Raw genomic sequence first — 27,277 nt, 5'->3', positions numbered from 1 at the left:
TGAACGACAAACATGACAAACAGGTAAAAAAGTCACGTTTAATAAGATACGAAAAACTTCGATCGCGATTTTACCGAATTGTGTGATCATGTTTACTTGTGTTGATTTATTGATATTCTTTCTCTTCTAAAGATGGAAGAGAAAGAATGTATGAAACAAATGAAGACAAAGCCCACGGAAACCTGAAAAAGAAAATAGGTAAGGAGGTTAGTATCGTCGTTTAAAAATATTGGGTTGGTTATAAAGTATTTCACTTACCGTTCATGCTGAAATAAAAGGGGAAAGATTAGTAAAAGATAAAAGATATCATTTATTTCGAACCTATGAACCCACTAGTGGGATGGTAGTAGGTACTGTATTAACATCATTACTTACGAATTGGTGTGTATGTGTTTTAGATGGGTAGAATTAGTGATAATACCTATACGTAATGGTAATAGAAATGGTACAATACGAATGTTATTATATAAATTAAACGTTTTGGTAAAAATGAATATCGATAATTGAAAAAATTAATCTGACATATTGGAAATTAAGAATAAATTTTGATATAAAAAGATTGATTGTTATTAAGGCATTGCAAAGGTTGCGACAGCGGCGGTAATTCAAGACAGACGAGAACGAGTTTAAATTAAAAATTCGCCTGTCCCTTGAACGAACTCTTATGACCAAATTGCAAAAGAAAAAATTAAAAGTGAGCTAATTCAAAAATTAAACGAACAGGAAAATAATTATTAACAGTTAATTGTTGTATTTCTACTGAATTCTTAAAAATCTGCAATTTTGAAATGGTACTAAAATATTGGTATGCTTGAGTCGTTATCGAATTAATCACTAAGAGTTGAATTGATTTAAATAAAAATAAAACTTTAAATATTCATCAAAGATTCTAAAAAATTTTAATTTCAAGATTATGAAGAGCTTACTACAAAACTAGATCGCCGAATTCTAACCGCGTCTTATTGATGAAATTAATTGATCATGGTGACGTCAAAAATATTTATATATATATTTCGTGTCCTATCACAAGGGATAACTTCAGGAACTTCACGTTTTTCAGTAATAGCGTTGGAAATCCAGCAACGGCAACGAGAAATTCCTAATGATATCGTTTGTAAAAGGACACTTCTTAGGTTACCATAATTCCCCATGGGGATATCATCAATAAGACAGTTAGGATCCAGAAATCCAGTTTCTAGAGACGACAGACGTAAAAACATAAATCAGCTTCTGTAATTATCGTACTTTTATCATTAAACTTGGCGCCAACTCTGAACCGATTCGCGAACCGCCACTGTTATGCCAGAAGAAGGCATAGTACATTATACCTTAACACTGTCTTCCTCTCTACACTGCTATATAGGCACACCAGCTGAAAAAAATATCAAATAGACCCAACGAGTGACAAGTATTAAACATATATAAAATAAACATGTAAAAGTTTGTGTGCATGGTGTATATGTATGTGGAACACAAGACCCAAATGACAACGTGGACAAAACCCCTTGTAGATAAGTATTGTAATCAGATAATTAAAATTTTAAATGTTCTCCATCCATCCTCGAATATATGCTCATCGAAAAACAACAACAAATATAGATATATATAATAGAGTTTAAAGGACCTAAACCAGCGGCTAATAAAATCATAAAACCCAAATAATAATAATAATCAAAGTTTGACGTCACAGGCGCAGCACCTGCATACGTCGGTCCCTAAAACGTGGAACGATTAAATTGGATAATGGACTTCCAGAGGAGCCCAATAATACACTAAATTACAGTTTGTAATTTACCTTATTGGGCACAAAAATCAAATTAGCCCCAAAAATAATAAAAATCAAAAAAATGCAAATGGAAACATGGGTAATACAAACTTGCCACTCAAGTCTATTTGAAAGAATATTCATTAGTGACTTACTTTGAGGCGTCGGCTAGACCTCAGCAGGGTTCACCGAAACCTTTATCTATCCAGCGTCGGATGTCCACGATCCTCATCCTCTCCGTGATGAATGGTGGTGACTGGATGTCACACCAGAATGGGTGGAGGGTAGAGGGGGAACCATTGACCATACCATTCCATCACTATCCATCACACACACACATTGACACTTTATTTCACTACCGATCGCGAACACCACCAAGTATAATATCATTGAAAGGCACTTTAACTTAAATACGATTCGAACACACAACAAACTCACATAGAGCTGAAACAAAAGAAAAGGCTGTAGGTCAGTGAAGTACGTGGATACTTACCTGTAAAATTGAGATACAGATTGTACTCCAAAGCAATTTGGTTACTTCGTAATGACGATTGTACAACCCATAATCCATGTACATTGAAACTGCTGGTCTAGAGCTACTGGCATCTGCGTCTCCTGATGCTCTTATCCACCCCCAGTATTCTTTCTTCTTGATAACTTCATAATATGTAACCAAGGAAAAGAAAACGCAATTAAATAGAAGTACTCTAAGGAGTAAAACGTTGTGACATACTTTTCTTTGAGTTGCTAGTCTTCGTTGGTTGAGATCCTCCACCATCCCCGTCAATTGTCGATTGATTGACGGTCCTCAGAACGTTGATACATTGATAGGTACGTTTAAAATGTATTCTGAAACAATAAATCTTAATTAATAGAAAACTGGAAGGGTTTATTTAATTTTACCTTTTGCTGTTGTCCAAATTACTCTTCGATGTGGTTCGTCGAGGCTCTTTTGGAATAGCTACGACGATGCTTCGGTCAACCTTCCATATCCGCATCTTGTCAAATATTATTTAGATTCTCTTCTCAAGTAACAAACTTGGATTGAACTGAAGCAAAATAAGAAAGTATACTTGTGAATGCAAACAACAAATTTTGATCAAAATTTCCTACATGCTACATCTGGCCCTGGTGCAGAGTATGTGCTCCCATAAAAATTCGAAATTCGTACCTAACTCCAAGAACTTCTTCACTGGAGGATCTTCAACTTCATCTCTTGGTGCTCTCTTCTGCCCCCAGGATTCTTATCATCATTTTTCCTTTATAAAAACGTTAACCATAAAGTAAAATGAAACAATTTTCTTTTCATTTATTATTAAAATTCATATCTTATTAAGTTATGAACGTAATGGCTTAAATGAAGATGCAAGAATGTCCTTTGCTCTGAAGGAGGTTTTGACCTTCCTAATCAATTTGATTCTGTTGAAAATGTTTTAGACTAACTTCCATTCCAATTCCTATAGAAACATGAAAATGCCTTAACTGATTTAATGGGTAAGAGAGCAAGCTTCTAGGAATTTTTTGGTTATTTAGATTGATTACAAAGACGTCTAGGTATCAAAATTATAAATTAATAACATCAGTAAGTAGATATGTGTAGGATGTGGGTTGTTCTAGTTTTAGGGAAATGCCAAGATTAGCTCAGGATAGGAAAGAATGGAGGTGCGTGTCCAGGCAGTCTTAGGACTGACGACCTTATAATAATGATGAAGGCATAGGTTACGTTATCGAAAATTAATCTTAAAATGCAACGATCATCTTTTCGGTGCGAAAAAAAACAATACATACCTCGAATAGTGGACCATTAGAAGAACGCATTTTGGCCAAAATTTTTTTGGCCTATGCCCTTTTACTATTTAAAATTTACAAAATATTTTCGAGAGTAAAGTTTCCATAAATATAACATCACTTGAAAAGACCATTCCCCACCAACCAACCAGAGAAGAACACCAGAATCTACAATTCACAGCCAGCTTAGTTGATATACATGGGCGAATTTAAAATAATTGTATTAGGAATGTGAATATCCTTCTTTATTTCGGCAAATTTATTTCATTTGTTATAAGAGGACCTATAGGTCTTCACTTTTTATTATAAATAAATGATTTTAGAATGTTTATTCACGACAAGTTCTATTAACTACGGAAAAACTGGGCAAACAGCGTCCAAAACTCACATATTTGAACGATTTTTTACTGTTTTAATGTTTAATAAAAGTAATACTTTATTTTATTTCAGTTGTTATAAGTTAAGTTATAAATGTATTTTACTTGCTTCTAATTTTTATAGCCGAACAAGTGCATGTTTGATTCCAATTTTCTTTCTTTTTTTTAATAAATGCTTGACGATTAAAATTTAGTATTGGAATTATATGTAAATATAAATAGTATGTTTTAAACAATTTTAAATGAAAGAATTGGCTCTTAAGAGATCTACAAAATGGTAAAATAACTTTTTGTTGAAGCAATTGAAAATGGTGTTAAAATAGAGTTTACCCAGGTACATATGTTATAAAAACCCATTTTCAATAGAAAATCTTCCAGTTTTGGAAAACCCCAAGTCTTCAACTTTTTTATTAAAAAAATTTAAAAGTATCTTCCATTTTTCTATTATTATTACTAAATTATTATTAAGGCTCGGCTTACTTATAACTATACACTGCAAATATTAGTGGTACATTAACCATAACTTCTAATTGGTATCTATGATCTAATCTAACCTCATAGTCTAACCTAGTTTTTAACCTATGTTTATGCCTATGTTTTTAACGTTCGGTACCGGCATCTTTTATGTTGTTTATTCTTATATTGATGGTTTATTTTTAAAATAAAAAAACAATGGTTAATTATTTAAATTAGTTTACCATATACATTAATACTGTGCCGATCCTGATAGTTTTAAACAATTTTAGTGGAATATTAGGTTATGAAACTTTTTTAAATAATTTGTTCTCATTATTTCTCATCAGTATAATTAAATGGAAGAAGAAAGTAGTAACAATTATGACAACGATTTCAACGATGGTGTAAAACAGCGTTACAAACAGTATGAGCGGAAAAGGAGACAAGAAAAGTTGCTCAAGGTAAGGTTTCGAAAACTTCATAAACAGTTTGCAAAGAAACTAAAAGAGAGAGAAGATTACAACGTTCACGTATTAGAACATACTGAAAGTGTATTACAAAGTGACATTGAGAACGCCCTGAAAATATTAGAGGATGTTCATGTAACAAAATTTGAAAAAGAAAAGCCCTCACCATGTTCACAATCAATTTCTAAAAATATTACTCCACATTTAACACAAGAGCCAAATGTACTATGGTATTTACCTACGTATATTCCACAATTAATTAGGAACAGTATTTTGAGGCAAGAGTGGGACAATGTAACTCGTTTACTTCTAATGCTTTTGGAACATAAACCTGTTTATATGCCCCATATTAAAATGGTAGGTTTCAAATACATTATGATGTATGAAATAATATTGTTTTTTTTTTTGTATTTATAGACAGCATTTATAAATTTCCTCAAAAACCCAGCAGATTCAGATGGTCAAGTACTAGATGAATTTTTACAGTTGTGCTTTGTTAGTATGAAGAATGCAAAGAGTATTCCATCTTTTGATGTTTGTTATAAAGAAATTGCAGAATAATTATGTTCTAATATGTGTCTTTTGTAATTACTTGAAGATCATTGAAATGTCTTTTAAATAGCAAATATCATAATAAGATATTTTATTCTGTACAAGAAAAACATATACATAAATATAACTTTTCCACATGCCAGATGGGAAATTCCTAACAGAGTTTTTCTAACAAAATATAAACAACAAGATAAAATTGAGAAAGATAGCTAATTATGAAACATAATACTTGAAATTCCTGCATTTGCTGTTTACCTTCATTAAAGAGATACAAGTCGTACATTTAGTTTTTTTTTTCTTGAAAACATCATTGCATTTTTCTTAAACATTCTATTGTTCATTACAACAAAGTAACATTTCCTATTTTCCTAAATAATATCATACGTATGACACTTTTTAAACGGGTCAGAACATACAAGTAAAATAAAGGTGTTAATTTCTCCTTCAATATTTGTTTCATAAAATATTTATTACTACTGTAAATACTTTTGGAGTATATCTGGAGTACACAGCTAACCTTTTTGAGGGATAAAACAATGTTAAAACTTTAGTATTAGCAAGTAGTCCTTTATATGTAACTGCTTCCTTTTCTGTTATCTTCAAATTGATATTTTATTCACTAAAAAATAAATTTTGCAAAAACAAACGATTCAAATTGTTTACGAGTTAATCATAACTCAAATAATGTTTTTTTTTTCTTCTAAAATTAATTTAAAACAAGTATTTTTTTAATAGACGTACACAGGGTCCAATTCACTTACAAACTACATCAATGAGTCAATTAAAAGCAATTATCATATTAACACATTATTATTTACCAAGTGAATTATTCGTCTTTTAATTACTTATAGGGATTGTCACAAAAATTAAAGTTTGTGCATATTAAAGTAGTTTCTACTTTTGTGTACCACGAAACTTTTTGTGATATTTACATTGGAAATGTAAGGGTGATTCACATCAAATTAAGGACTATAGTATGTTTCTGATTTGGGAGGCTTTCTTTGGTTTTACATGGAATGGAATTGGCAAAGTTAAAAGCCTGCATGACTAAACATATATTTTAAAATATATGTCGATATTGATATTATTTGATGTGAATCACTGAATGGAAGTATGCACATAAACACATTAAACAGCTAACAGTGATTGTCAAGAAAAATGTCGAAATTTAACGTGCTTCTTTAACAATTATTAATTAACAATAACTGTACGGAATGTATAATCGAAATAATGGATTGATGAATTAACATTTTACGAATAACGAGCGCACACGAGAAATTATCATGATCAGTCTTAAAAAATAACAGATTAAAGGAAATCCCTTATATCCTTGTGCGTTATTACAAAAGTGATTTACGGGATAAACAGCAATTGCAGATGGATGGATATAGAAGGTACTATATCCAAACAAACAAACAAAGAAATTTTGCATTTAACATCAGCAGTTTTCAGACTCGTCGACGTTAAAAACTTTAAAGTTATTTTCGGGATTTCCATAAACGTAATTGTCGTCTGCATGTTGTACCCCTGGTCCTCTCAAGTGTAACATTTGTAAGGTGGGAAATCCTTCTAATGCCAATACTACGATTCTTCCTCGAGACATTATCTCACAAGCGTTTATGCTATTTTGAGGAGTATAAACTGCCACTAAATCACCTACAATTTCATTAAATTTCACATCTTATTGAGATTCAAGTGTACAACTTTAAATGGATAAAATCTATTTTTCCAAATCTTAATGTTCTGAATCTGAACTAGTACAGTGCATACCTTTGTTGAGGTCCCAAATCCGAATTGATCTATCTCTGCATTTCACATCGGATGATAGACAAAAGAATCCTGTAGGATCTAACCGTAACGAACTAACAGGAGCAGTATGACCACACAGCGACCATCTACAATTCCCTGAAATTCAATATTCACACTATAGAGAATGATATCATTTGATAAGTAATGATTTAATATCATCAGATTGTCCAATTTCGTTGCTTTATTAAATAAAGCTGTAAGGGCATGCGCCCAAATGGTACCTACTGGTATAAGTTATAAGTTTAGGTACTTACCAGTAATGAGATCCCATACTAAAATCCTGGCATCTTCCAATCCTGATATTACACATCCTCCGGGAGAACTTATTTCTAAGGCTACGGTGCTACAAGAGGGTTTCCATTTTTTAAATAAGGTGCCGCTTTGAAGATCATACACCACTATAAAATTCGGATTAGGTTCATCTATTTCGTGACAAACACAACAAACGTAGTTCCCTTAAAAAAAATCAACTTTTTTGGAAATCAATTTTTATTACGCTTTCATGTTTTACCTTCATATGTTATAGCTGATAAGGATGTTATAAAATCATGATGGGGAATTCGTAGATCGTACATTAGTTTCTTTGATTTTAAATTCCATACGAGTAAAGGAAATGGTTTTTGAGTTTCGTCACCACATACAAGGATTCTACAAAATATGTGGTTACATCAAAACTTTAATAACAATTGTTAAGTTTCAATAATACACTGCTATTGTTTTGTTAAAACATTAGTTTCTTCAGGTGAAGATTGAATAAAATAAGTCGTCTCAAAATTAGTTGTACCTTCATCGGAAGAAGCTATGATGTTATAGCGAAACAGTCGCAGTGTATTTTTAAATATCTGCTTGGAATTTATAAGTGCGTTTCTATTATTAACCATTATATACAAGTTTCAACAACTAATGTCTTCCGCAATTAACATTTTAACTCAATAACATTCGTGTAAAAACTTCATCAAAGGGTGATTGTGAACGTTAACATAGTTTGTTGCTTATGAGATAGATAATAGACATATTTTTAATATTAAAACATACCTCCCGTCCCCCGAAACCAGCAGGGAATTAAGAAATCGGTCTTCACCTGCCTTGAATGTTGTAACACAGTCTCCTGTAATGAGTATTGATTCATTAAACGATTTTTTCAATTTTTCTTTTTCTCTTACCTGACTCTAAATTCATAAGATTAACATACATCCTATTTCTACTAAGCGCAACTAAGTGGCTTTGGTCGTGAAGCCCATAATAAGGCATCTTTTGGTTCATAACGCCTTTAAGTTTCTTCACAAACGATCCTGTATCTAAATTGTATATTTTCAATTCTCGCTTGCACAGCGCTACGCAATTATATTGGTCTATCGGTATTAAGTTTGACGGATGGTTAATGCCTGATAAAGTTCGTACTTTTATTCCTCTACAAAGAGAATATAATTTACTATCTAGTTAAAAATACTGGTGGGTGGACAGTCCCTCCAGCAGTAGTAGCTTGATAGGTTCGACCTGTAATACGTGCTAGAGGGATCAAGAGGGGGTTCAAAGTTTGATGTATCGATCAAGCCACAGCCCAAAGCGTTGAATCAAGAATGGGATCAACTACTATAAAATGAGCTTTCAAAATATCATTTGAACTTTTGCACAGACGGAACGTATAAGGAACTTCTACATCGTAGGCGAACACTAAGAAAGGTCTTTTTAAACGGATCAAGAAGGGGTTTAAAGTTTGATGTATTGATCAAGCCGCAACCCAAAGCGCTGACCCAAGAATGAGACCATCTGTGATAAAATGAGTTTTCAAAATATCAACCCTGAAGCAGCATCATTGTCGATGTGAAACCATGGGAAATGGGAGTTATATCAACAAAATGAATCAATATACTCCAAGGGACAATGAAAAAAAGAAAAAAGGAGAAAGAAAATGCAGATAACAACAGAGCGACTATGTAACCTTGGTCTTTGCAATAAATAAGTGTAGTTAATTGATGCAGTCCAAGATAGAAATAAGCAACATTTTTACTTACCTCACAACATCCCAAACACAAATTTCATCTCTCTCAGTGGAAACGCTTACAATGAAACTATCTGTGCCTGGTAATCTAAGAATAAGATTGAAATTTATCGTACCCATATTCAACTCATCTTCAGATGTATCGACATCTAAAGGCACTAAGGATAATACAGGAGGAGTTTTTGTCCTTTCAAATATCTCAGACAACTTAATTTCGGATGAAATTTGTAGCTGTTTTTTTGCAATCTTCATCTTCAGAAAGCAATACAGTTGCGGATAAAACTGTCGGCCGTCGTATTTGAGGAAGACCGTGTTTTCTTCTAAAAACTCTCGCAGAATTTCGATATATTTATCTTGAGCATTTTCACAAATGAACAAGTCTTCTAACATTTGACAGGGTCCCGAAGCGCAAATCTTCGTATAAATCCACGACAAGTCGGTTAGATATGTTGATTTACAAAAACTCATTTTGTCTAAACAATAAAACTGATATGGCAATTCGTTCGTTTTCCTCTTATTATAACAACTAAAACATAAAATTACAATAAAAAAAAAAAAACGATAACATGGTATCGACAATGTTCATTTAGTTTTACCATTTTCCAAGGACAGTATCTTGGGACATTAGTCTCGCTTTGAACTTCTCTTCTTGAGAACTCCACCATTTTCCCTAATAAAAAACAAATTGCAAACATGTTAGTATGGTCAGATAAAATTTCAAAAAATGTATCTCACGTTGTAATAGTCGTAGAGCATGTTATGTGCCCAGTGGGAATTGTCTTTATATCTACATTTAACGGCTTCACAAAATGTGCTGTCCCTAAACTCAATGCCCAGCATTCCACTGGTCAATGTCCATTGTATGAATGGTGCCAAGTGTTTGTTCAAACGTGACCAAGTCAGACAGCCTGGTGCCCAAACAACTGAAAAATAAATTTAATTAAATAAATCAAGCCCCTTGTCTGGCGTAACATCAAAAACTATACACAGGGTGTTTCAAAATTTTTCGGAACTGTTTTTATAAATATACCATTATCTATGTATGTGTAATATGTAAAACTACCGTATGTAGCATCTGAATGGAAGGTTTCGTCGAACGCTAGAAGATCTATCATTTCAGAATCGGTAATTCCATGTTTCGTAGAAATCATTAATGCCAAAGCATGTTGAACTTGTTCTAATCCCAAAATATTTTCGAGTTCCTCAAGCATCTGACTCAATTGTGCTGTAACGTCACCTTTTGGCACAATAGTGTGTTCGTCGTCAACCCACCAGGATGTTTGCCACGCCAAGACCTAGAAACAAATAAAAAAGTTAATTGTCGTGAATTGAAAATAGAAAAGTTCGAAATCACCTACTTTTGCATAGAGTGGATGCGTACATTCGTTAACGGATTTCAATACACAGTCTTGAACTTTAGAATCAACGCTATGATTGTACTGCATAACGCTGGACATCAGTATGTCCTTTGCTTCCTTTTCTCCCAACATCGCCATTTTCACGAAACAACTTTCGCTAAATTTACTTTTCATCGAGTTATGAATATCGCTACCTTCAGTTACGGACAAAACAAGTTTAATATTTCCCGGAAGTTCCTTAGGTAACCATTCGATCGTTTTTAATCCAAAAGGTTTAACTTGATCGATACCATCCAAAATAATAATGATTGGCCTTTGATAGTGGCCGGACGTTAAAAGGTCTGGAAGAACTTTGGAATAAGTTTCGATATTCTAAAAAATCAGAAAATTCCGTTAGGATGCTTTTGTGAACGCTTTTTCTTTGTAATGCGTATAACTTACATGCCTACAGTAACATTTATGCCCGTGTATAAGAAAAGAACACTGATTAGTGATGGAATACAAAATTTGTTCGATTGTACTACTTTGTGCACTAATTCCAACGAATCTAATGATAAGAAATGCTTCAGGCAACCACTGCTGACAACATTGAGCCACCCTTGCGATAAGGGTGCTTTTACCGCAGCCACTAGTTCCAAGAACAACTAACGGGGATGCGTTATCACTCGTTATATAGCTGAAAAAAACATTTTTGAAACCTCCAGCAACTCTTATCCTAAAATGCCACAATCAGTAGGACAACATAGATGATATAGTATAGTGATGAGCAAAATTACTCTTTGTCTTGCAATCTTGGTTAAAATACAAGACTGAGACCAAAACTGGCTTTGTACTAGCAAAACTAAGACAAAATTTAAAACCAAAACTGAACGAATAAGATCAAGCCTAAAATCAAGGTCCAATACGCAAAACTAATCTAAAAATTATTACTTCCGATGGATTTATGAGTTAAACTATTTCAAGCAGTTGTAATATACTCTTTTTTTGGAATAAAACATTTTTAGTATTTGAAATTTTTAGTTTTCGTTACTAGATTTTAACACTAAATATAAAAAACAGAAACTTTACCGCTGTTCGAAAAAAGGGATCTACAAGAATGTCCTTGGATTAAGTGTTCTGTATTCCTATATCGTATCGACACTATTTTCTTTAAAAGTGATGACAGGGTCGCATGTCTGACAGAAGATTTCAGCATTCAGAGCAATTATTGAATCGGTATATAGAAAAATTTGTGCTTATTGCTAGATGAATTATTAAAGAAAATCTAAGTGTCAGATTAAATGAGTAAGAGCAAGACTTAACACGCAAGTCCAAAAACAAGATTAAGACTACATCAGGAAGATCAAGACTAGAAGCATTGGAGCAACATCAAGACCGAATAAGCCAGGCCAAGAACAGTATCAAGACTGAGACAGTCTTGATCTTGGTTTCGCTTTGTTCATCACTATGAGTAATTATCACATTTAAAAGCTGAATTAACTAATCAATCAGATCCCATTTCCTTTTCAGTAGTAGCCACATGCAGACTATTAAAAATATGTTCTGATTGATTAGTTTGATTAATAAATAAGTGCTCTTTACTCGATAGTCGTAGATAAGACCGAGAAATTGAAGAGGAAGATATTTTACAGAGTCGCAATGTGATTTCAGAAATAATTTTGGATACCAATATACCTACGATTGAATACCTTTTAATTTCATTGATGGTCTTTTCTCGATTTATACTACACTGAGCTGCCTTTTGACAAAAAATAGTTTGCTGATTCAGCTCCTCGAATAGTTCAGAATCTATGCCATAGCTTGGTCTAACAACTGTTTTACTTTTGTGCTCTTCGATAATATTATTTATGGTTTCGATCAGATACTTTTTTAAACTCGTTATTATTTGATCGATGTACTGTTTATGTTCGGCTACTTCTAAATTCAATCCTTTATCCATATTTTTGACGAGAGTCCTAATAATATGCTTTTCCGCGAGCTGCTCCTGAAAGTGATTGATTTAGTATCTTTCGTAGAACTGCAGATGCTATTCTTACTCTGAGATCTTTTTGTAAGTTATTGAGACGACGTTCGAGTTCTTTTTCTCCACAAGTTGGATTTTCAGGCGTCTTTTCTGACGGCGTGAAAACTCTGTTCACCCATATACACCTTTTAGCTAACTCCTGACTCATGAATACAGTGTTATGGACCTCCTAGAATAAATAATTGTTCATTTTTTGTTCACCAAGCACTTCCCGATCAAAATTTTGAATTATTTGGAACATCTAGTGTTAATAATAATATAATCCAAGCGAATACTGAAGGTATTTCTAAAGATACATAAATGTGACGTTTTTGCTGTACCTGCTCAACGACAGTTGTTAGATAACTATCTCTTAACTCCAGAGGAAAAACGTTTACAAGGACTTCAAGGAGCTTCTCAATTTCAGTTTTCCATTCTTCTAAGGCTGCTTCTTTTTCTTGGCTTGAGGTTTCTCGAAATCCGGTGATGTGGCAAGATACTGGCTGTAAACGGTAGCAAGGGGGCTGAGCTTCGCTATCTAAGCGATACCTGGGTGCAGAAACAATTTTTCGTTTCCTCGTTTTTCCACTTTTTCTTTATCAATTCTGTCCAACTTACCATTTATTTAGCAGGGATTGTGCAGTTTCACTTTCTGCACTATCTACTGCTACTTTGAAATCTACGCATTCTATTGTGTTTGGAAGTAAAGGGGTGCCTAACGAATTATTAAGGAAAATCACAGGTATTACGTACGCTACTTCCAAATGTCCTAAAAGAATACTTATGTGAAAATCCTTGAACGAATGCAACAAAGCAATTGTTTGTAAACGGAAGTAAGTATATAGGGGAAAAATAACTCGAAAATCATTTTTTCCTAAAAAAGGGAAATTAATAAATTGAAAACGCAAAATACGTTTTTGTGGGGCATATTCCTTGTGAAATTGACCTTTGTTTTTCTGATTCTTCGTTATAATTTACTAGATGTTATCGTTTGATAATTACTTACGAATAATTAATTCATAAATAATTGTCCAGCATTAATGTGAAATCAACTGAATTTCTAATGAAACAAACTAGAGGTGTTAATGTGGTGAAAATTCTTAATAGACCAAAAGAGAGAAAGTAAGATTCTTTTTAAAATAGCTCAAAAAGGCATTAGAAATCGTTTGAAATTATTATTGATTCTAAAACGCAAAACGAACGAAAATGATTTAGCAAACTATTACAAGGATTGGAAAAAATATAAGTCAATTGGACTATATTGGATGTTTTTCGTACTTGTTAGTTCGCCTATACACAATTCTGGAAACTCATGATCCTGTTGTTTTTCAAGCAACGTTTTCCAGTGTAGGTCTACTATATGTAGCTCATAATCCCTGGAACGGCAGTATGACCTGAGATCAGGATAGAGGATATTATGGAAAGCTCCTTTTTCCACACAACAGTCTAAAAAATGGTAGGTGTATCCGTTAATTGTGTGTGTGGACGTTAATAAGATAGAAATACCTTGTGAATCGGCCGCGCAAATGTAAATGACAATTTTTTGTGTCTTAATTGATGTCTTTTGTTGGAGAACTCTACCAAGAAGCAAATTTTGCATTTGTTCCGACAGTTTGGCCACTTCCTCTGGAAGTTGCGCAGAATCGAAATCTCCAAGACTGTGAGAACCAACAGGAGAACTTAACGACATCGACTCTGCAAAGTGTCACACTCTAATGGCCAATTTCTTATTTTCTTTTAGTATTAAATGCATATTAATAAAATATGTTCTGAAAAACTTTGGATTGCAATTTGGAAAGAACAGAAACTTTGAATAATATTTTAAAAATTCTACATTTTGATTGGTCAAATAAATTTGTAAACGCTTCCGTTAAAGTCTTTACTTGATTGGATAGTGTAAACTATTTGAATAGAAAAAGTATTTTCTATCAAAATAGACATCCTGAATGTTAAACTGATGTCATCTAATGAAGAGGGTTGTTATCTTCCGGGCTGATAGGTCGTGATCATCCATCAAATTTGCCGGACGTTTTGTCTCAGACAGTAGGAGACATCTTCAATGGATTGTGTACTACATGAAGACGAAAACGACTGTAAATAATTGCTTGTAGTACTATATCATCACGTAATCCACGAAGATGTCTTCCACAGTCGGATACAAAAGGTCCAAATATCCATCAACAATTGTCAAGTTCTTAAAATAAGTTGATAGCGTATTTATCTCCGCGTTTCCGATTGGGTTTACATTCATAACATATTTTATGTGTGCAAATGTAATAATAGATCATATATGAATGGCGTCGGTCGATTTCTGACACACCAAGCAAGAAGTTTCAAGTAGTTTATAGAAATTACCAGACATGCTAGTTGTAACAGTACCATGCAACGCCTTGGAGAGTACAGTTTTCTTCTCACTAGTTACAGTAGCGGTTGGTAATGTTTTAGGAGGCTCTTCAAGGGGAGCTTTTCCCGCCGAACTCGGCTCCAAAAGCACTCCCGAATGCTGCTGTTGTGAAACATGATTTAGCAGAACCTGTTGCTTTTCTGTTGACAAACTTGCTCTCACTTGATAACTGCCGGATCTGAAAGTTTTACAAAAACTTTTTTGACCACAGATCCGAAATGACAGACTAAACTAATTGCATTATAAGGGTGAAAATTATATGAGAAACGTATATTTGAACCACCCAATTAAAGGTGCTAATACACTTTCGAGTACCTATATTTTATGATGGCCACACCATCTATTAATTAACTGTGTTACAAAAGAAACATACACGTATATTTGTCTGTATACTCTTTACGCGTCAGAAAAAGTTTTTTCCCTTGAACAAGGGATATGCTCTGATTTATTAATCATGGTTTTTAAAGTTTATCAAAAAGAATTTACATTTTAAGTTGAGATAGCGACATTGTTTTGATAGACAAGTGAATATTCATTCATATATTCGTGAATAAGTAGTATCTAAAGCGAAGGGCCCTGTTAGATCCTTATGAAAAGTGGTTCTCTTTCAAACTCTTTGAAACTTTGGATTCTAGTTGTTCTGACGCCCATTGAGACTTTTGATCTACACGTCGAGAACTACAACAGAGAGCCATTTTCCGTAAGGATCTAGCGGGACCATTAGTTGGTTCCTAGCCTGTTTAAAATGTATGTAGTATAAAACAATCTGCTAATTGAATTAGTAAAAGATTAAAATGACGTATTTCGTTAAAACACCCTCTATCTTAATTTATTATTAGTAATGGAAGTTGTTTAATTAACTTATTTCGCTTTTGTTTGCAAAGTAAACAAGTGCAACGGCTGTATTGTTTAGATAAGAGATATATGTACAATATTTTCAGAATAGGTACATAAAACTGCTATGATACGCTAAAACTCACACGGTAACTTACGTACATAGAACATACGTAAAATAAATCACTTGCTTTCCCCAAATCGATTCTCTTTAACGTGATCAATGAGGGGAGTGCGATTTACGTAATGTACCTAAAACATTTATTATGTCATAGCTTTTTCATGTTTTTGAATAGCAACATGTACCGATCATGTTTCGGGTAAATTTTTACGGATTAGATAATATTACAATGGCTTGTGAAATGTGTTATTATTGAACGATAGGCGAGTGAATTGCGTTTTGGTTTGTTAATAATAATCGTTAAAACCGAAAATAAACGTAACATTTCTTACTTCCCGTCACTTAACTATTTCTGTAATTTATGCACAAATATGCTATAATACATAGAGCCTAGTCAAATGCCGAGGTCAAAACTTAGAGACAACTTACCTAATAGAATCTCATTAGCTTTTCGTTTTTATCATTTATTTATTTTTTACTAATTCGAATTGCCTGTATGTACGATATAAGTCTTTGTTTGTTTTTAGTTAATTAAAAAAATCGGGTTTTATTTTAAATTACACTATTTCACTGGCACCCATTTGAATTATTCAAATGAATTTTTTAATCGTTCAGTTATTATGATCCGCCCGTTTATTTTGAAACTCGAATTGCAAAAGTCATAAAATAGACCATTAAATTGTCCATTCATTAACTGATTTGAATGAAAATTAAGTAATTACTTTTTTATTATTATAATGTAGTAAAAGTAGTAAACGTGTAGTAATTAAAACACATTTATAAGTGAATTAAACTTACTTTTGTCGTGCTTTTTACTTCGAATGTTTCAAAAAGTTATGGAGTTTAATTAATTTAATGACGCAAATGCTATAATGAATGCCGCTTTTTTACATAAATACGAGATATGATAGTTCATAATATAAATAAGTAATTTTAGCAGTCGTAAGTTTAAAAATATGTGAATATTGTTACTGAGTAGGTATTGCATTTATTAAAGTTATATCTGATCGTTAGTGAACACATTTCTGCATTTAGCGACAAATCTGTAGACCGTTTAGATTATAATTAGGTGTTTTATTTGGCAAAAGTTTGCCTATGCTGCAAGTATGGGTAATTTATTAGGGAATATAAAAATGAAAAATAGATTAAATTTATTAAAATAGATACTATATAATTATTGGAAAAATAAACAGAACATTTTTCCAGTTCACTTAATAAAAATATTGCTATCTAGCTACATATTTATAAACATCTTATGTTCCGTATATTATTTATTGACAAAAACATGTTGTCCAAACAATATTGAATATTTTTACGGTAAAGTGTAAAAAGTTCTGTTGGTGTCGATTGTAATTAACACTCGTATTAATCATAGCTGAACACATTGAGAGAAACAGTAACGTCGAAATATTAACAGGGTATCATGATAAAACTTACTCCTCCGACCTCTGCGACATGTTATCCTTATCCTTGTGCGACTGACCGCTGCTACACGAGTTGCCCATCGTGATGTGACCTCTTCCTTGTTTTTCCTCTCTCCGTGGCGTCACTAAAACTGCACTTCCTTGCTCCCAGCCCACCACATGATCATATTCGTTATTATTTTAACGCTTTAAACACAACACTGAATAAAAACCAACAACACCGGTGGCATCGTGTCAAGGTCCCCGCGAGCTCTATACGGGGACACTGGTTGCCGTTATTACATAAAGGGGTGTGTGCGACCCTTGACTTTTACACCCCTGTCATTCGTGAAAACTTTCGGAAACTTTGGATTAGTATATAAACCACTTGTAACTTATTTTTTATCGAGTTCCCGTTATATTGTGTATGGTTGTGCATGTCCGAGTAAATTAAACGGGAACTATGTAGCAATAATCGATCAGGACGAGCTGGCGCGAGCAAGCGTATCCCGTGACGTCAGAGTCGACGCCGCGGGTTCCTCTTTTCCCCCCTTCCCCACCTAGGAGTCCCGTAAAAAGCAATAGGACTGCGTAGGGATGGCCTGGAATAAATAAAGGACCTAACGACGTCGAGCTGTTGTGACGACGAAAAGTTTGTATCATCTAGCTCTACATACTACACACTCATATTGGAGTATATATTTACATATATGAATGCATATATGTATATAAGTATATTACCTACGCACGCAAATAACTACTTAAGTACCATTAGAAAATTAGTTTCGGACACCTAATAACCACTGGTAGTTCTATTTTTGTTTCGACTACAGCCAACGGAGAGACAGACACGTATCTACAATAAATATACAGTGTGTCTAGAGTTGCTGCTGAACTCGTTCTGTTTATTATTAGAAAATCATTAAATACAGATATTTTTAATAAGCTGTCTAGAAAAGTAGCGATCAATTTAAATTTCTTTTTTATTTATTGCGCTTTTTTGTTCAGAGCTATTTTATCGAATATTAGACATTGGAAGAATCACTATTAGGTTTACTTATTCAGTTAATTATACGATTCGGTTGGTAAATATTAAAATTAAATAAGCAATAATAAAGATTTAGAACGCGCTTTCGTTCTTGAGCTTTAACAAAAAACTGGGCTTTAATACTATGATTTTTAGAACTCCACAATTCTTATAACTTTTTAAAAAATACATACATACGCAGATTATTGCAGATAATTTTTTTTTATTCAAGTATTTGCTTCAAAAATGAATCTTATATGTACATAAAATTTTTTTAAAAATAGGTTGACACTTTTGCGTACCCACATTTTTAACTGGCTCTAAATCTATATACCCTTTATAAATTTAATAGCAATTTATAAATATTGTTTGCATACGTTGAAAGTACATTAAAAACACAGTGCGGGACGATTGGTGATACGGCTCACGCATGCGTTTTTAGAATGAAAAATTGCAGAAAACTAAAGAATCGATTCCTGATCGATTCAATGCCTTTATCTGTATCTTATCTTATATTTATTACTGTTTTAATGTCAGAAACAAAAAAGTTGTTCAACTTTGGTTCTTCATTTTTTAGCAAAGAATGTTTTCCCAATTATGCCTTTTATATTAGTTATACATATAAAGAGTTTTTTTTGCATAAACAAACAACATATAAAATCCAAATTCATTTATTGAATAAAAAAAGAAATTGTCATTATATTTTAGCTTCATATTTATCACTATGACACTGTGAAATATTTTCTTCCTTAATTTTTTCCTCTTGCTCTTTGTCATTTTGTTCAGCAACATTTTCACACTCATCATCACTACTTTGTTCTTCTTCATCTTCTGCATTATCTTCTGGTTTTAAAGAATTTTCTTCTTCTACTTTGTTAAAATCATGATTCATTAGTCTGCCTTCCATCCAATTAACAAAAGAGTGCTCTTTTACTTCAGTATTAATTATAATGGGGAAAATGTACTTTTCTTTAAATTCATTTATTTCATTTTCACATTCCTTCCAATCCAATGTTTCATGAATGCCATCTGTTCCATACCTAGAATTATATCGATCATAGTGCACTTCTTCGAGTACTAAACCTAAACCTGGTGCTCTTGGAATATTAACTTTTTCAATGGTAAATGACTTGTCTAATATTTCCTGTGTTACATAGCCCCTCAATACAGCTACTGTTATTCCAACCATTTTTCGAATTTGATGAAGCATAAAACTTTGCCCTAAGAATGAAAAAATAGATGTGCAAAGTATTCATACAGACAAAAAAAAAATTTTATATCAAAAATTGTTTAAGTAAATTTACATTTACATAATGAAACAAATTAAATAAAACAGATTAATCAAAACTGTGAAGTGTAGAAATGCTTTAGTTTTAAAGGGTTTTAATCAAATTGTACCTTCATTATAAACTTGGATTATGAAAATTAAATAAAAAATATCAAAAATGAGAAATTGGAAAGACTAAAGCAAAGGGCAACAGAAACAGTAAAGACAAACAAGAGATGCTTCAACCAGTTTTTAGACTAATGACCATATGATGATGATTTATACTGAGTTTTTTAATTTTCTTCAAAGTATCTTATGAAAATGTTCTTTACCTTTTACTTTCAGTACTACAAATTCCATTCCCTCTCTAGTGAAGGGCTTTTCACAATAAAATGACATGATATATCTCTTTGCACTAGGATCATTTGCTTTCTTTTTATTTGTGTAGCTGTGATAATTATGAGTTCCTTCAAATTGTTTAAGTAATGCATTAACTGCACTATGTCTTTCATCACTTAGGTGGTACCCTTCTTGATTTAATGGAATTGTAGAATTGCTTAATGCAACACTAGGCAGCATATACATATATGTTCTGGCACTGCACTGTGCTTTACTATTGAAACCCTTTGTAACCCTTTTAGCTGCAAATACACGTATAGTTTCTGGCAAAAAACTATTAACCTTATCCAAATCTACTGTTTCAGCTACAAGTTAAACAAATTAATTTAGTTGTATCATTGTAATTCTTCAGATAAATAACTAACGCAGTTTTAGAGATACTACTTGTCTTGCAGCTGAAACACCCTTGTCTGTTCTAGCAGCCCTCTGAAATTGAATAGTTTGCATTTGATTATACGCTTCATCTGTTATCAATTCAGCTTTAAGTAGTGCTTTACATAGATCCTCCTCTATTGTTTTAGAAAATGGATTTCTAAAATGAAACGTAAAATAATGACTTTCTTTTTTATTACCACTGTACTGAAGATACCTTTGCATTCCAAAATAGTCAGCTCCAGAATATCCTAGCAACATAGCATACTTCCTTCTTTTGATTCTCACAAAGGGCTCATCGGTTTTTGTCTTTTTTTCAGAATAAAGACCTTCTCCTTTGTCAGATCTTCTTTCTTCCCATCTTCTCTTTTTTGTTTTGCCATTATAACGCGGCTTTTTGATCTCCAATGTTGTACTCATTGACTTCAATGATTCTACTGAAAGACGAAAAAGAAAAACAATTTCATTTACTTGACATTGTAAACGTAAAACGGTTTTCTTATTTAAATTTAAATTAAATTACGTACATGGATTGTGTTTTAAGAGACAATTTTGTAAAATCCGAATCATAACCTTATTTTGTTAAGTCAAAATAACATGGTTATGGTTCTCTTTTCATATATTCATATGACCTACTCCATAGATAACCTACTCCTATTTTCGTTTTAGTAAAGTTAACTAATGGAGAGTATTGACTTGAACTACAGATGTTTCTAATTTTATAAAATTTCAAATAGTAATAAATTAAACAATAATTTGTATCAAATATATTTCTTAACATCTACTATTAAAAGAAAAGGAAAATATTTCATTGACACATGTTTATTAGTAACAATATTTTAGGGAAAAAAAAGAGTATTCTACTAAGTCTTATTTTAATTAATATTAAACCATTTTAATTCTTACATAGGTACATAAATTATTTAAACTTATCCTTAGTTTACCAATCATCTTGTTCTAATCGATAAGTCCAATTGTTACTTTGTAATATATTAACTTTTGGACCATAATATGGAATGATATAAGATGAACCATCAGCAGGACCAAGGGTTTGGGTTGCAATTAAAATGATATCCACAAGTTGACCCAAGAACATAAATCCTAAAGTACAAAATTTAGCAACACCAATAGCTGGATAGCCTAAATAAAAACGATCAGCTCCAAACATTCCCAAAAATACAGACAATAAAAGAGCAGTCTCAAAGGAATATCCATTTCTACAAATACAGTATTTCAATTCAATGCAATTTAAAGGAAATAGATAATATTACGTCCACTGACACGGTACATCTTTATAAAAAGTGTTATTCTTTGTCTCAAGACAGACCAATCCTTCTACAGCTATACATCGCACTAAAAACAAATATTGATAGTTAAACACAAGTGTTTTTGTTAAAAACATTACCTTTCGCTTTATTGTCTTTTCTGCAGCCCATGATTTGTTGAGTTTTGGGATCGATGTAATTGTAACTGGGGTCAGGACATATAAATTGACCCATTCGTAATTTGTTGCAGTCATCATATTTAACAGATTCTTCTCTCTTTAGTGTTGTGTCCTGAGCAGCGAGCACATAATTTAAAATAAATAAAATAGTTATCGATTCTATATTAAAAGTCAGCCCCATTTATTTCTGTTGAAAGCACTTCTTTAGCAATGTAAAGTAAAAATACTAATTGTAAGTACATTTCAGTAATTAAAAAGTAGGGTTACGCTATCTATGGGTTGCACATTCCATTGATAAGAAAAAACATTTTTTGTGAATCAATAAATGTACTAATATACTTTTAATTAATTTGAATTTGAGAATATTGACTGTATAGTTTTCACATTATTCGATTTAGAATTGCTAAATATTTAAGTAAAACAGAAAATACTGTTTTAAATTAACTGAACGAAATTTATGGAACGAATCTACCGATGGTATCTGTGGATTCTATCTAGAATTTCGAAATGTCACATCTATTAATCACTTTTAATTACTCTTTCAAGAAACGTCAAAATTTGTGTTAATTAGTTAATAAGTGACCCGAAATGTTTAATTCCATGTTGACCAAAAATTAACATGCTTTTGGATTTATAAAGTATGTGATTTCAGTTAGTTTCTCCTTAACAGAAATTGCTTTTGTAAATTTTTTGAGTGATTTGAATATGTGTCAGTTATCTCCAGGTTAACAAAATTAATACATTTATTAACATGAATGGTTTAGATTCCTCTGAAGAGAGTGTAGTGATTGATAGAAGACCTATTGTAACATGTAGGCACATATTTATTTATGTTTGAAATAAGCTGTTAACACAAAACTATTTTCAGGTGCAGGTGAATTGGAAGTTTTTTCATCAATAGAAGATGCTTTAGCTCAGTCCTTACCACAAGACACCTGCGAGTGGCGGAGGTCTCTGGGAAGACCAGTTCAGTTTGTCAAAGTAGCTGCTAACTTTGCTCCTTTTTCTCCTGCTGCCTTACCAAAGTCTTACCAATGGGATCTATTTCGACAACCTATATTTCATATTTACTGGACAGAATGCTCAGTAAGTGATATTTAATCAGTTTATTTATTAAATGATGTTTTTGAAAAGTTAATGGCAATACTTACATTTGAATAACTTACTTGCTGTTTCTAATCCCTTATAGAAAAGTACTGTGCATATGAGATGTATTTTACATATGAAACAGTATAAATTAAAATTCCTGCTTTACAATATAAACAAAAAAATAGCTATTTTTAATATGGTTTCTTTTTCTTTTGTATATTTATTTATTTATTGTACCAAATACAAAATTACAATAAATAAATGTAGTTTATCATTCAGATACTTGTGAATCCAATAGGAGATACAAAACATATATGCTGGCCTGGCTAATACTTACACTTGCCTTATATTTATTAATTAGCTCTTGTTTATAATTAATATCCCCCTTTTTTTTTCTATCCACTTTCATGTGCATGTTTTAGGATATAGATGCATACAAAACCACCATAAAAGATGACATTGAATCTTGGCTGAAAGAAATTACTTCAAGAGATATTTCAGATTGGTTAATCGTCGTAGTTGAAAATTATGATGGAAAACGTGCTAACAAACTTCTTCCAAGAACAACTGTTTGGGATAAAGTTCGAACAGATTTTGCATCCAAACAAGGTGAAATTAGACTTACATTTATTGTATTTACATCAAAAAAGATAAAATGATTTTAGGAGACCGTTGTATATCTGTGATAAATCCTGGTAGACCTGAGTCTAGATCTGCCGACTCTTGGCGAGGTTTATTGACTAGAATTCGCCAACTTTTGTTGATGGCTTATGCCAAGGCAATTACTAAACTTGAAGATTATGTTAGACATCAAAGAGAAAGGCGTAATGAACCAGGATGGGATTTTATGGAATATTTTGCTTTACAAGTAATTTTTATATATAGCTTTTTCTCTTTAAGTAAATCAGTATTTTATTATTGTGGCTTTCTGCACATTGTTTTGGTAAAATTTACTTTTAGGAAGAGTTAGCCCAAGTGTTGGAAATGTTGGGTCTTTACAATGATGCACTTGTGCAGTATGATGAGTTAGATGCGTTGTTTTCTCAATTTGTTTTAAATGCAACTTTAGGTACCAGTATTAGTTGGTTATCAAAATTTCAAAGACCTTTAGAACGATGGCATAGTCTCAAACTTGGGTCAAGTAATAAATTACATAAAGATCCATCCCTACTTGAATTGAGAGCTTACATGTATGCAAGACAAGCACAAATGTTAGTGCAAACCGACAGAGTTTGGGAGGTAATTAAAACTCTACTGTCCTTTGATAGTGTAACACATCTTTTGTCACTCTTTATAGCTCTATTTTACTTTTTCTCACTAGACCACCTTATAATTTCCTGTTTTTTCTAAGATAACTTTTTTTATTTTAGATGGTATCAAGGTGTTTACCATTTTTGCATACTTGTGTGAGAGAAATGGTGCTATTAGAAATTAATGCAATACCCGGAGCACTGGCCTGTTGGTTATATTTGGCTTGCATGGAAGTGTTACAAACTTGTGAGCAGTACAACCAAGCTGAACATGTTGAATCTTACTCTGCTCATACTGCTGATTTATGGTACTATGCTAGTCAAAAGGTAACTTTTGAATCCTGTTACTGGTTTAATCTTGTTATATTTTTCGTTTTTTTTTCTCTTTATTAGATTCGAGAATTGGGTGAATTATGTGGTTTAATGCCTGGAAAATCGCCAACTTCTGAACAATTGCATATGGTCGTGGGACTTTCAGCAGGAATAGGGGATAGTCCTGGTACTAATGAAAAACCATCACCAACTGACAAACTTAAAGAAGCTCTGTCTTCTCAAGATGCCTTTCGAGAAAATTACTTGGTAAATGGTTATCCTTCCGTCTAAAATATTTTCATCAATTTTTAAGAATTTTTTATTTGATCTAAACTTTTGGTTTTCAGTAAATTGTTTTTTAAGATCAAATGATTTGATTGTTTTTCAAATGATTTCATACTTATTACAATTTCTAAACTGTTAATAATAGAATAAAATAGTGTTCATGTCATACTACTTCAATTTTCTCTTAACTGTTTAAATCTCAGGGTTTGGCTGAATTGGCTGTTGGTACATATAAGCACATTGGTCGTCTTCGTTCTGCTCGTTTAGTAGGGCGAGAAGTCGCTTCGTTTTACCTTTTGCTTGGCGAGACTCAAAAAGCGGCGGCCTTTCTTAACGACGCCTTAAAAACATTTCAACAAGATGGGTGGCTTGAATTGACTGCGCATACTCAACTAGAACTTGCCGACTGCTACAAGAAAGCCGGTGATGTACGAAAGTTTCTTCGCGCATGTGCTTCAGTTAGTGCAGCCGCAGAAATCGACAATCTCGTGCGTTGGACGTACTTCGACGAGATGCTCAAATGCATGGACTCGATTGAGAAGCCGGTGGTGATGCCATTCGAAAATATTATGAAGGTGCTCAGAATAATAGTAAAGGATAATGGTTTGGTTATGCAGGATACTTTAATGGAGGTTGAGCTGGAAATAGAAACTGGATTCCCACGTGAAGTCGTTTGCACTTATTTTGGTATATCGTTAGAAACAGACTGTAAGGATAAAAGGAAAGTTAATAATAACAACAACAATAGAATTCTAATGGCTAACGATTTAAAAGAGAGGATCTTGATGATCGAGCCATTAAAGATCCAGAGACATATGGACTATAGGTGAGTATACGTGGGTGCTAACTTAATTATTTTTAAAATTGAATTTAATTTTAGGGAAAATAAACAATTAGCAAGCGCCAGTGTTGTATGCAGAAGCATGCCTTTAAAACGTAAAGATAGTAACCAAGCATTAGTAAAGGGTAATTTTGCAAATGCAATAACGTTAAATAAATTGGTAAGTGCAACAGATAATCGTTTTGTTCTCACTTCTTTTCGGTGTTGTTTTCAAATTGTAGCCATTAGTTTTAAGCCCAGGTTTAAACATAATAAGACTGACCAAAGATGCGAAATCCATTGGAAGATATTATTTAGGACAAATTTCAATTTCTGTCAATAAATTAGAACTAATTTCAAATCCTTTAGTGCCAAAGTATGTAATTGAGGTGAGAAAAGAAGAACCCTCAGTAAGACTGGATAAGGGCGCTTCTTCCTTACTCTCGGGCTTTGAACAGTTCCTTCATTTAACTATTACAATCGGCAGTTACGAAGTTAATCCGGTATGTAATTGTTAAAAAGTATGAATTAAAGATACTTTTTAAATTTTTGCATTTGTAAAAAATGTTTTTATTTTCTTAGGGCTCTGTCGTTAGACTATCTGCTACAAGAGGCCTGACAATGCAACACACTTCGGATGATTCTTTAGTCAATAGTTTAGAAATAGCTGTGATGGATCCTTCTCCTTTCTCTGTCACAAATGTGTGCCTACGCGTGCTCTCAGAACTAAATTGTAAGGAACATCAAGTTACTATCATCACTCCGTGGTCAAACAAACCTCTTGTCGTATCTCTCAGTTTTGTGCCACCGTTTAGCGTGTCATGGAGACTTCACACCGTGAATCATCGAAAATTTGTGCACTTGGCAGTTACAGGACAATGCGATCATGAAATAGAAATTAGAAATCCTTCGTTGAGTGTTAACAATGTTGGCGTTAGCAGCCTTAATTCTAGTGAATCTTCTAGTCAAGTATGTTCTTCTTAAATACATTTGAATTGTTCATTTTCTTTGAATTTGTTTGTTTTCAGAAAATTTGCAATGGTGTAAGCATCACATACATGTGGGAACTGTTGATAACCCCTAATGTAGAGTCGCTGCCCTTAAAAAATTATTTTTCAATACAGTACAATATGGTATTAGCAGATGAAAGTAACAGTATTTTGGACAGTCAATTACGTACCTACAATTACTTATTTAACCTAACCAATTACCAAGTAAGCTCACTATTTTCTTTTTAACAACTGATAACTGGTGAAACATCAAAATTATATTTCAATAGGGATTTATAAAAATATAAATTAATAAACTATTTATACGCCTTTCCATCATTTTTTGTAGGTAGTAGTATTTTTCTGTTTGTCTAGGTCATGAGGCATATCTATGCAAAGGGCTAGTAGTAGATGTTTAATTTTTTAGTATGAAATATTCCAAATATTACCAATAATATGCCTTTTAATTTTGTTTATAAAGCATTTAAAATTAAAATTTATAAAAAGATCAGGGTTTCAAATACTTGGCTAAATTCTACAAGACAATAACTACAGCTACAATTATTGGTTTTATGGTTTTGGAAGTTTCTCTGTTATACTTTTCTACAAAATGATTTCTGCTTTATTTCAGACGTTATATGTCATAGAAGCAAGTATACAGCCGGCAAAGGGCAACGAATTTTGC

The 27,277-nt window shown here is 32.6% G+C and overlaps 5 protein-coding genes across 9 annotated transcripts in view; 2 read left to right on the top strand and 3 right to left on the bottom strand.

The window, feature by feature from the left end:
- Window positions 1-4,506: 4,506 nt before the first annotated feature.
- On the top strand, window positions 4,507-5,605 carry LOC108733201. Of its 2 annotated transcripts, none has more exons than XM_018464282.2 (2): window positions 4,507-4,847; window positions 5,271-5,605. In XM_018464282.2, exons 1-2 carry the CDS (start codon window positions 4,743-4,745, stop codon window positions 5,412-5,414), a joined length of 249 nt encoding a protein of 82 aa, XP_018319784.1. In that variant the 5' UTR covers window positions 4,507-4,742; the 3' UTR covers window positions 5,415-5,605. The 2 variants fall into 2 exon arrangements, with proteins under 2 accessions (XP_018319784.1, XP_018319783.1); XM_018464281.2 differs by having other exon boundaries at window positions 4,507-5,210.
- Window positions 5,482-18,521, bottom strand: LOC108733200 (NACHT domain- and WD repeat-containing protein 1). Of its 3 annotated transcripts, none has more exons than XM_018464279.2 (20): window positions 17,373-18,519; window positions 14,956-15,158; window positions 14,083-14,271; window positions 13,855-14,022; window positions 13,195-13,345; window positions 12,918-13,125; window positions 12,611-12,766; window positions 12,263-12,558; window positions 11,016-11,250; window positions 10,575-10,946; window positions 10,280-10,511; window positions 9,952-10,139; window positions 9,813-9,886; window positions 9,230-9,742; window positions 8,378-8,625; window positions 8,250-8,322; window positions 7,726-7,862; window positions 7,469-7,669; window positions 7,176-7,310; window positions 5,482-7,061 (listed from the first exon to the last, which is right to left on the bottom strand). In XM_018464279.2, the coding sequence occupies exons 1-20, from the start codon at window positions 17,438-17,440 to the stop codon at window positions 6,844-6,846; spliced, it is 4,065 nt and encodes a 1,354-aa protein (XP_018319781.1). In that variant the 5' UTR covers window positions 17,441-18,519; the 3' UTR covers window positions 5,482-6,843. The 3 variants fall into 3 exon arrangements, with proteins under 3 accessions (XP_018319781.1, XP_018319780.1, XP_018319782.1); XM_018464278.2 differs by having other exon boundaries at window positions 14,932-15,158; window positions 17,373-17,440; XM_018464280.2 differs by lacking the exons at window positions 5,482-7,061; window positions 7,176-7,310 and having other exon boundaries at window positions 7,603-7,684; window positions 14,932-15,158; window positions 17,373-18,521.
- Window positions 18,522-19,020: 499 nt separating this feature from the next.
- LOC108733166 (tRNA pseudouridine synthase A) lies at window positions 19,021-21,042 on the bottom strand. Of its 2 annotated transcripts, XM_018464227.1 has the most exons (6): window positions 20,931-21,042; window positions 20,621-20,840; window positions 20,397-20,563; window positions 19,965-20,336; window positions 19,477-19,586; window positions 19,285-19,405 (listed from the first exon to the last, which is right to left on the bottom strand). In XM_018464227.1, exons 1-6 carry the CDS (start codon window positions 20,971-20,973, stop codon window positions 19,382-19,384), a joined length of 936 nt encoding a protein of 311 aa, XP_018319729.1. In that variant the 5' UTR covers window positions 20,974-21,042; the 3' UTR covers window positions 19,285-19,381. The 2 variants fall into 2 exon arrangements, with proteins under 2 accessions (XP_018319728.1, XP_018319729.1); XM_018464226.1 differs by having other exon boundaries at window positions 19,021-19,586.
- Window positions 21,043-21,261: 219 nt separating this feature from the next.
- On the bottom strand, window positions 21,262-22,141 carry LOC108733205 (TM2 domain-containing protein CG10795). The gene is made up of 3 exons (XM_018464284.2): window positions 21,809-22,141; window positions 21,675-21,756; window positions 21,262-21,620 (listed from the first exon to the last, which is right to left on the bottom strand). Exons 1-3 carry the CDS (start codon window positions 22,026-22,028, stop codon window positions 21,344-21,346), a joined length of 579 nt encoding a protein of 192 aa, XP_018319786.1. The 5' UTR covers window positions 22,029-22,141; the 3' UTR covers window positions 21,262-21,343.
- A 225-nt stretch (window positions 22,142-22,366) lies between these two features.
- The window catches only part of LOC108733207 (trafficking protein particle complex subunit 10), a 24,788-nt gene continuing 19,877 nt past the window's right edge, over window positions 22,367-27,277 (top strand). Inside the window, 13 exon segments of the mRNA XM_025977395.1 lie at window positions 22,367-22,659; window positions 22,716-22,933; window positions 23,359-23,545; window positions 23,602-23,804; window positions 23,897-24,175; window positions 24,307-24,513; window positions 24,580-24,765; window positions 24,987-25,609; window positions 25,664-25,784; window positions 25,846-26,124; window positions 26,186-26,572; window positions 26,632-26,817; window positions 27,224-27,275. Coding sequence (XP_025833180.1) covers window positions 22,599-22,659; window positions 22,716-22,933; window positions 23,359-23,545; window positions 23,602-23,804; window positions 23,897-24,175; window positions 24,307-24,513; window positions 24,580-24,765; window positions 24,987-25,609; window positions 25,664-25,784; window positions 25,846-26,124; window positions 26,186-26,572; window positions 26,632-26,817; window positions 27,224-27,275 — 2,989 coding nt within the window. The 5' untranslated portion in view covers window positions 22,367-22,598.

Source organism: Agrilus planipennis, unplaced genomic scaffold (assembly GCF_000699045.2).
Source record: "Agrilus planipennis isolate EAB-ADULT unplaced genomic scaffold, Apla_2.0 scaffold72, whole genome shotgun sequence".
Classification (NCBI taxonomy): Eukaryota; Metazoa; Arthropoda; class Insecta; order Coleoptera; family Buprestidae; genus Agrilus; species Agrilus planipennis.
Note: the sequence above shows the minus strand (reverse complement) of the source record. Positions and strands in the feature narration are given on the sequence as shown.